The sequence below is a fragment of the Zea mays genome, chromosome 1 (assembly GCF_902167145.1).
Source record: "Zea mays cultivar B73 chromosome 1, Zm-B73-REFERENCE-NAM-5.0, whole genome shotgun sequence".
Lineage (NCBI taxonomy): Eukaryota > Viridiplantae > Streptophyta > Magnoliopsida > Poales > Poaceae > Zea > Zea mays.
The window spans coordinates 39,162,818-39,172,677 of NC_050096.1; the positions used below are offsets into that span (position 1 = coordinate 39,162,818).

The 9,860-nt window shown below is 52.4% G+C and overlaps 1 protein-coding gene across 1 annotated transcript; it reads left to right on the forward strand.

Moving 5' to 3' along the window:
- Positions 1 to 1,078: 1,078 nt before the first annotated feature.
- On the forward strand, positions 1,079 to 7,757 carry LOC103634306 (fringe-related protein). Its single transcript, XM_008655863.3, has 3 exons — positions 1,079 to 3,310; positions 6,706 to 7,260; positions 7,360 to 7,757. Exons 1-3 carry the CDS (start codon positions 2,426 to 2,428, stop codon positions 7,459 to 7,461), a joined length of 1,542 nt encoding a protein of 513 aa, XP_008654085.1. The 5' UTR covers positions 1,079 to 2,425; the 3' UTR covers positions 7,462 to 7,757.
- Positions 7,758 to 9,860: the final 2,103 nt, after the last annotated feature.

Genomic DNA, 9,860 nt, shown 5'->3' on the forward strand with positions numbered 1-9,860 from the left:
CATTTTAGGTTGTTGGGTCAGACAGGTGGACCCTAACCCTTGGGAACGGGTGAAAAATACGATGCTCGACAAAACGTTGGGAGTGGAACTGTAGCGTCGGGAACAGGTGTGAAATGCGACGCTTGACAAAATGTTGGGTGTGGAACTGTAGCGTCGGGACTCGGGAACAAGCGATAAATGCAATGTTCGATAAATGTTGCTTGCGAGCAGCAACGTTCGTCGGGCGGCAACGTGCGGACTGCGGAAGGCGTTCCAGTAATCCAGTGCGGCGGCGTTCGGAACAGCGGAAGGCTGGACTGCTGCCAGAAACATGGCTAGGGCGTGCTTGTGACGTGGGCTATGGCACAAACGTAGCTGGGCCATCACCGCGGCCCATCAGCGCTAGGCGGAAGGCTGATTTAGCCCAAATAAGCGAATACAGTTTTTTTTGTATTTTACAAATACACATGTATTATGCACTTTATATACTCATTTTTTTAACAAAAACTTGGGTATTTATTTGAGTACATATGACACTTTAATAAAGGTTATGACTCTAGTTTTACAATAAGTCGTTTCTGCTAAACGTTTTGCAAGATGGCTTTAGTTCTAAAAAAAGTTGCTTTTTAGGAATAGAGCTGTTTTTTGGGCCCTGCCAAATAGACCCTTAGCTAGTTAAAGTTAGTAGGAAAACATTAGATCGTGATATTCAACTCAAACCGAGCCTTAAGTTAGTCATATGCATAGTTTCATTTTTATATGAAGGGTCACCGTGGATATGTGCTTGCAGCGTAAGTGTAGGTCCAGAAATTGAAAGTTTTGGTTATAATAAGGGAAAATTAAGACTCCATGAAACACCATTAAAGACCCAGTCAACATAGAATACAATCAAAAGATTCAAACCAGAACAAATTACCCCAGGGCCATCATGAGTTGAGCTAAAATTTAGTTAAATACATATTGAAGTGGCACATAGATGCAATGCAAAGTGAAAAATACTATAAATGTTGATAAAAAACATATAGAAGACTAATTGATCTCTAGTTTCAACTTTTTTAAAAGCTAGAGATTGTACAACTAGATCTATTTGGGTGGAAGAAGCTCGAACGAAGCTGAAATTGTTGAAATGAAACCCTCCTAAACAGGTTCTTAACTAAACTGTTCGAAAGTCTGTAGCTAATCTTAACCGTTAACTATTAAGAGGGCCTAGTTCCGCTTTCACGGTCTACTTCCGCTTTCATGAATCCGACCAGCTAGCCCCCACATGCCACCAAAGGTTTCTAATTCGGCCTACAATCTACAAACATATCTGGAAAAGAATAATAGATCCGAGACGATTTTGGACCGGAGCCGGTGGGTGCATCAATGTGTTCAAACTGGAAATCGTTCAAGGCTAGCGCCACATGCCGCATCTGAGGGCGCTGCCTCTGCCCTGACGCAAATCTTCCCAACGAAGCGGATTGTCGACATGCCGGCATCTTCTCTTTCCTTGCACGTCACTAGCATACATCCAAGTTTGCTCAACAGATGCTAGCAACATTTGAACCTGCCGCTCTAGCACCTGATCGGCTATGTTGAATCGTGGATGGTCCATGTGCTCGCCACCTAGGTGAAGGGCCGGAACACTCCGAGAAAGTAGACAGCGAAGGCGCAGGCGCGCAGCGCAGTAGGCTTTCCGATGTCTTCTCCACGGCTGCCGGCCGATTTGGCTAGAGCGGTGCGCCAAACGCGCGCCGGATCCAGCCGGAGGACCGGCCACCGCCAAACACACGAGCCTAATACGGCCTCCGTCACGGCTCACGACTCGCACAAACATGGACGCTGCGGCCTGCGGGTGCGGCGTGCGGGAGGGGTGCAGTTGAGCCCTCGAGACGAGCCTTTATCGGGAGGAGGTTAACGGCTCGGTTATCTCGGGGGGAGATATAACTATCGCGCCACCTGCCTTGCTTTTCAAGCGTTCCGGCCCAACCCTATCAAACCGAGAGTTAAAAAACGCGCGTTTTATTCCGGTCGTGCCACGCCCACGCCGCAGCGTCCTCCCGAGCTAAACGCCACATGCGAGTGATGATAATAAGGAAGGAATTGAAGGAAGCGCCCAAACCACCACAGCACCCACGAGGCCACGACCGCAGTATCGCCGCCGCCGTTTCGTTTCCTTATCGATCGTGCGGCGCGCCGGCGGGATATAGTAGCTCGAGGCGAGAGAGAGAGAGAGAGAGAGCAGCGCTAGCCTTCCGTTCCCATTCGCGCGCGGCCGCCACGATTCCGCCGTTCCCGCAGAACGGTGCTCGGAAGGGGCGCACCGCCAGCAGCCTCTGATCATCCTTCGCGGGGAAGGAACGGCCGGGGGTCTCGAGCCCCTGCCGGCCATTTCGCCCCGCCTCGCGGGATTCCCGCCAAGCCGTTGGTGTAGCGCGTGGAAGGCGGCGATCTCGGGCAGGGCCGGATGCTGCACAAATGGAAGGCCGCGGATGGCGGCGGGTGTGCCGGCGTCGCGGGCGGCGTCGACCAGCGCCGGCGGTGCGTGGCGGCGTCGCTGTCCACGCTGATAGCGGCTACGCTGGCGTTCCTTGCCTACGTCGCCTTCTTCCCCGACGGCGGCGCGCACGGGCTGTACCGGCTGTGGACGTGCCAGGACTGCGCGGGCGATCTGGGCGAGTTTCCCGGCGACGAGGCGGCCGCGGCTGACGGCCCTTCGGCCGCGCGCGCGGCCCGCTCGCCGACGACGCTGTCGCACGTCGCGTTCGGCATCGGCGCGTCGGCGCGGACGTGGGACCAGCGCCGCGGGTACGCGGAGCTGTGGTGGCGCCCCGGCCAGATGCGCGGGCACGTCTGGCTCGAGGAGCAGCCCGCGAGCCCGTGGCCCGCGGCGACGTGCCCGCCGTACCGCGTCTCGGCGGACGCGTCCCGGTTCGGGGACCGCGCGCCGGCGTCGCGGATGGCCCGGATCGTGGTGGACTCGTTCCTGGCCGTCGCGGGGGAGCTCGGGAACGGCACGGCCCGCGAGGAGGCGCGGTGGTTCGTGATGGGCGACGACGACACCGTCTTCTTCCCGGACAACCTGGTGGCGGTGCTGAGCAAGTACGACCACGAGGAGATGTACTACGTCGGGGCGCCGTCGGAGAGCGTGGAGCAGGACGTGATGCACTCGTACGGCACGGCCTTCGGCGGCGGCGGCTTCGCGGTCAGCTACCCGGCCGCGGCCGCGCTCGCCACGGCGATCGACGGCTGCCTGGACCGGTACAGGTACTTCTTCGGCAGCGATGAGCGCGTGAAGGCCTGCCTCAGCGAGCTCGGCGTGCCGCTCACCCGCGAGCCCGGGTTCCACCAGGTGAGAGCGTCCTTAACGCTAGCTGCTGCATATCTTTGTCTGCTTACTCCTAAGCATTTGCATGCTTCCTTCTCAACTGAAATACTAAAAAAGACTCAAATGACATTTTTGTTAGCGCTAAGAGTACACAACTTGCCTAATAATAAAAAAATGCCCTTTATAACCACCTTAGGTATATCGATAACGGATTTATAGTGCCGCAGTTTGACTGAACATCCTGATTCCATTCCATTTTCCTGCATCGCCCTGGATCAGGGCTTTTTGACCCAACCTTTCACCGTTCCCCACAGTGAAAAAGGCCTCGGCACCTTTTCTTTAAGGATCCCTTGTCCTGCGTAGCGTAGTGAATCCACCGAAGCATCTTTCGGCTGCTGCAAAGGCGAATATAGTTGCCTGCCTCCAGAACCTTTTCTGGAAACCACTGGAGCCCGGCTGTTGCGCCGTGGGCCGTGGCGGCGTGCGACGACGGAGTGACGGACAGTGTCACCGTGATGATGAGATAGATCATGGCCTATTCGATTTAAAGTTGCAGGACAGCGTGGTGTCGCCCTTGGCCGGACCCAGGTCTACATGTCCGTGAAGCCCTTGAGTTGAGCCGAGGGGCACGGGAACCCTCTCTCGCTCTCTTTCACCAACCAGTTCACCACCCCCATGTGGCCATGTGGCGAGGGGATCGAGCAGGACAAGCGTCGACAGACCACAAGAGATGACTACCCTAGCCAACCACCGCTAAAAAAGGACATCCTCTCTTGTTTTCATTTTTTGCCGGCACCACGCCAGTGCCAGTGCCAGATTGCCACCGCATTTCTTCTGCCGTGCCCCAGCCGGGACGTTAGGATGTCTCTGTTGGAATGTGAAAAATAGGAGAAGCAGAACTGTAGACTACACTCTTTGTAGAGAGATGTTTGAAATAAATGATGTGATAGAAAACAAGATTGACGGAACGTGAAAAATAGGAGACACAAAACTGTAAATGACACTCTTTGTAGAGAAATGTTTGAAATAAATGATGTGATAGAAAATAGGATTGACGATATGCTCGAGATGGTTGGCCTTAGTAGTTTCTATCATCCTCATCCCTACACCCTACCCAGATTTAAAGCTTATAAAGCTATTTAAGAGTGCTCTTTTAGCATACAACGTAACATGGTTGGATTTAAAGCCTAAAGCTATTTAAGAGTGCTCTTTTAGCATAAAACGTAAAATGGTTGGCTGGGATTAAATGTCTCTCCATATTAGACCGTCTTTAGCTGTTCATCCATGGTCATCATCCAAATCATTGTTTTTGCCCTAGATCATACTCTGTTTCTCCACAACTTAACAGTAAAAAGAATCTAATGTGCTTCCTCCACACCATCTTCTTGACCCGTCGTCTCCATCCCTTGTGCTAACTTGACACTTTCGGGCTACCATTGTGATGTCCCGTCTTTACCCTGGCCATGGAGGCCTTGCCTTTTTTTCCACGCTCATGACTCACCACCACCACCACCACCAAGCCTATCTGCTGCCGCCAACTTTCCAGATTATCGTGTTCTTCACATGGACCTTTAAGGATCTGTTAATGGTCTGTTTGAAAGAGCTTTAAGTCTGAAAATCAGATTGCGCTGAAAAAACATGTTTGAGAGAGTTTCATGGTATATCTACTAGGTCGGCCCAATATATAATTGCAGCCCATGAGTCAGCGTGGACCCACGCGTCAATCTCCTCGTCTCTCCCTCGTCCTTCCCGTCTCTCTCACGTCTCCCTCGTCCTTCCCGTCTCTCTCACGTCGAGATGGAGATGGTCAGATGGAGTTGATGGCCATGGAGGAGAAGAGCGCAAGGCGCTGAGCCGGTGGGTGGCACGTCGACCACGAACGCAGCGCAATGGGAGCGACGCGCCGTGTCCGCGAGCTTAGCCGCCGTGCAGGCAAGGGCACAACGGCCACGAGCACATAATGCTCGTGAGGTGTGACGTCACACAATTGGAACAACACGGAGACCCAATGACAAGTCATTGAACATTTCCCATAAAAACATCCAAAAAATTAATATTAAAGTGGACATATGATCTATTTAGTAGATATTAAACTGATAAAAACAAATGTTACACTTTATTTTAGCCAAAAGCCTCTTTTTTTTATAGCCGGTTGGTAAGCTAGGTGCAACTTCATGTTGTATTAGGCTTATATGCTTTATCACGTCATGTTTAAAGTGTAACGGTCTATTGTTAGACGAGAAGCAGAGGCGGTAGAAAGACACCGACTTACACACATGACATACAAACTCGTCTTTTAAAGGCGGTGTTTGATTTTTCACAGATTTTGAGGTCATTAATACTATACACAATCCAATGCAAATCTTACTATCTACTTAGTGAGTTTGAGATTGTGAAATTATCCAATATAAAAATTCAAGAAGTTCGGATTTTGAGTTAAGCTCGAAAAAACTGGGTATTGACTACTGAGTGCACTGTAGCTTTTTACTGAACAGCTTCGGCTCATCTTGGAGATGGACGGAGACCGTAAAGGCGGTTGTGGCCCAAACAAATCTCAACGTCGCCATCCCTAGAGCGTGCCGGTAGTTGGTTGGTGCGACGCGTGACCTCGCCGGGCCAGGTGTGCGGCAGTCCTTTTTTCCCGGTGACGTGAAATGCGCGGCCGCGAGGACTAGGATGGACCCGTGTCGAACCCTGGGAAACCGCAAGAATTGGATTGCCCCTCTTACGATAGCATATCCTAGATCGCGGATAACAGAGGTGATATTACGGACCCTAAGTTCTAATAATGATATATGATAATTACATTTACACATATATGTAAATTTAAATATATAAATTATGTCGCGACCACTACAGCCGCTATTTAATACTCCCTCCGTTTCATTTTAGTTGTCGCTAGATATTGTAAAATTTAACTATTTAGCGAAAACTAAAAAGACTTCTTCGAATGAATTACGAAAACCCTCGTCTTCCAAGTTACAGGTACTACCACAGCCGATTCTTTCGTCACGCTTTTTCAACGAGGAAGTTTCAGACTAGGTTACCAAACGAGACAGGCTGTTTTCTGCTGTATATTTGCACGTTGTTTGCGGAGTGAGGTTTAAAACAATAGACGAAATAAGAGATAGGATGCAGCCTTAAAATAGCTTTGCGTCGAGAGAGCCCGATGGGATCATGGGAGATGGAGCCATGGAGGAGCTGAAAAATCTTGCTTTCTATCAGCTCCTTGGTTCGCTTGGACGCCGATGCCCATGGGCGCACGCGCACATGCTGCCTTATCTTTTCTCACGTGCCAGCGACTCAAAACACGCTCTGTAACTGCTGCTTCTTTACTTTTTTTGAGAGAGAGAGAGACACTCATCGCAGCTTCTTCTTTTACAAAAAGTTGACACACGTCGCCCGTGCAACGCTCGCAGGTGGACATCCGGGGCGACGCGTACGGGATGTTGGCGGCCCACCCGGTGGCGCCGCTGGTGTCGCTGCACCACCTGGACCACGTGGCGCCCATAAGCCCGCAGGGCAAGACGGCGCTGGACGCGGTCCGGCCGCTGGTGGGCGCGTCCCGCTTCGACCCGGCGCGGGCGCTGCAGCAGAGCTTCTGCTACCAGCGCGGGCCGGGCTACGTATGGTCCGTGTCGATCTCGTGGGGCTACACGGTGCAGGTGTACCCGTGGGCCGTGGCCCCGCACGAGCTGGAGGTGCCGCTGCAGACGTTCCGGACCTGGCGGAGCTGGGCCGACGGGCCGTTCGTGTTCAACACGCGGCCGCTGAGCCCGCACGACGCGTGCGCCCGCCCCGCCATGTTCTTCCTCGGCCGGGTCCGGAACGGGACGGCGCGCACCACCGTGACGGAGTACGCCAGGCGCGCCGGCCCGTCGAAGGAGTGCGACAAGGCTAGCTTCCGTGCGGCGTCCACGGTGCACACGGTCAGGGTCATCGCCCCCAGGATGAGCGAGAGTGACTGGAGGCGGGTAAGTGCCGCAGCGGCATCGATCCGTCTCGACCGCCTTTCTGAAATTCTGACGCTTCAGCAGAGCCGTGCTTACACGTTGGAACTGGATGTGTTTCAGGCACCGCGGCGGCAGTGCTGCAAGACGAAGCGGACGAGGTGGGGCTCCGTGCTGGAGGTGCGGATACGGCGTTGCGGCAGAGGAGAGCTCACGTCGCCGTAGAATAGAAACAACCGGTCCGTTTTCGCTGTGATTTATCCACGGAAGGCCAACGAAAACAGCAGTAGATATTTGAGTGGAGAGTATCTGCCTTCTAGCGACAACAGATTTGTCCACGCTGTGTATAAAAAAGCTTTACCTACGCGACTGATGAGATATACAGGTCACGTACACATACAGTAGCATATCCGAAAGTCACGTTTTGAAAACGTTGCGGTGCTGTACAAATTGGAAAATAAAATCGTCCCGTAGCATTGTGAATAATGGTAGAAATACAAGAACTCACTAGATAAATTTCATATCGTGCCCGTCTTCTGTTAAATACTCAAATACATGAGTAATTCTATGGCTCTTATAAAGAGTCACGTTGATCATACTTTAAAATAAGTCGTCTGCCTATGTGTCATAGCCTCATAGGTCGTAAGAGTAGTGTATCGGAAGTATAGATGAGCATGTAGCCCAGAGCTCGGTGGCCTGGCACGCGGCCCGGTTTTTTGGCCCGGCCCAAGCACGGCCCGGCACGGCTGGATGCGTGTCCGGGCCGGCCCGGACCATTCCACCAGGCCGTGCCTGGGCTGCCGGCTACGCCCGTCGAGCGGCACGGCCCGGCCCGCCTAAAAACGGCAGGCACGGACCGGCTCGGTCCCGGGAGCGGCCAGCGGCAGGCGGCAGCGTAGCGGGGCGCCGGGGCATAAGCCACTCGTGGCTGCGCGGCTGGCCCCACTCCCCGCTCCGTCTCTCACTCTCTCGGTCTCTCCGCTGTCCGCTCGCTCGGCTCTCTCCCTCTCGCGGTCTCGCTCGCCAGTCGCCTCTCGCCCTCGACCTCTCCGTCGCCGCTCGCTCCGCCTGCTGCTCACCGCCTCACCGTCGGCCGTCGCCGTAGTCTCTGCCGGATCCGTTCCGTGCGGCGCCGCTCTCTAGGCTCCGGCTCTGCATCGGTGAAATCCCTAACCCTAATCACAAATCCCTAACCCTAAATCCCTAATCTCCGCTCTCCGGACTCCGGCTCTCCCTCCCGCCGTCCCGCGTCATCGTCTCCGGCTCTGGGCTACGGATTGGCAGATAAGTGCCTCTCCGGCTCTCTCTCCAGTCGGCCATCCCAATCCCTAACCCTAATCTCCTCTTCTCCGGCTCTCCCTCTCGCGTCGTCCGTCGTCGTGCACTTTACCCTCGTATCCGGCTCTGGGCTCCAGCTTGGCAGGTATGTCACTCACTCACTCTTCCTCAGTTTCTCACCACCAGTCAGCCATCTCAATCCCTAACCCTAAGCCTCGCTGCTTGCTTGTGACTTTGGTAGGTCGCCGGCCGACTACGTAGTCGTGCTAGTGCCGCCACTGCCATCGAGGTACGGTGCCGAGATAGAAGGCGGTTATGGATGACGACGACGACAACGGTCGGTACCCTAGAACCATCAACGAGGAGCTCGTTGAGTTAGGGCAGCTTCCCGATGACGTCGACGACATGGGAGATGCTGCTACTGCCTTGTTTGGTGTCGACAGCACTCATCCCGGGCCAGTAAGTGATGCTACTGGCTCTAATGAACTTGATTCATTGACTTCTTCTAGCACTGGTAAACATCGATATGCTGTTTGGGATGACTTCACTGAAGTCACAGAAAACCGTAATGGTAAGAAGGTGCGCATTGCGGGTATTTGCAAATTTTGCAAAGCTAGGTTGAGTGCTAATTCTAATGCTGGCACTGGACATTTGCTTAGGCACCAGAAATCATGTAAAAAGAAGTCTAATCATGCTGCTATGGTTCAAACTAGACTTGCTTTGAACCCTGATGGGTCTTTTAGAAACTGGGAATATGATCCTCAAGTGGCTAGAACTGAGCTTTGTCGTTTGATTGCTAGACTTGATCTTCCTTTAGGGATTGCTGACACAGATGCTTGGGATGATTACATTCAGCATGCTCACAACCCTAGATATGTTAGAGTATCTAGGTTTACAACTGCTAGAGACTTGGTTAAGTTATACAATGACAAATTAAAGAACTTAAAAGATGTTGTTTTTCCTACTGTGTCTTCTATTTGCTTGACTTCTGATATATGGTCTGGTAATGCCAAGGAAGACTACATTACTGTTGTTTCTCATTTTGTTAATGCTGATTGGGAGTTAAAGAAGTGTGTGATAGGCTTTAAATTGATCCAAGTGTCTCATAATGGTGTTAACATTGCTGAACGCATTGCTTGTGTGATTCAATACTTTGGCATGATTGATAAAGTGTTCTCTATTACCTTAGATAATGCTTCTTCTAATTCAACTGCCATGCTCACATTGTCACCTATGCTTGCTGGTTATTTGGGTGCTGAGGTTGATCCAACAGATACTAGTAACAAAACTTATAGTGTGCTTCATCAGCGTTGTGCCTGTCACATTATTAACTTGATAGTGAAATG

Bases quoted from the DNA above. Each gene is read 5' to 3' on its own strand.
- LOC103634306 (XM_008655863.3), top strand. From the start codon at position 2,426: ATGCTGCACAAATGGAAGGCCGCGGATGGCGGCGGGTGTGCCGGCGTC. The intron at 3,311-6,705 runs GTGAGAGCGTCC...CAACGCTCGCAG, and splicing joins GCGAGCCCGGGTTCCACCAG to GTGGACATCCGGGGCGACGC. The intron at 7,261-7,359 runs GTAAGTGCCGCA...GATGTGTTTCAG, and splicing joins GCGAGAGTGACTGGAGGCGG to GCACCGCGGCGGCAGTGCTG.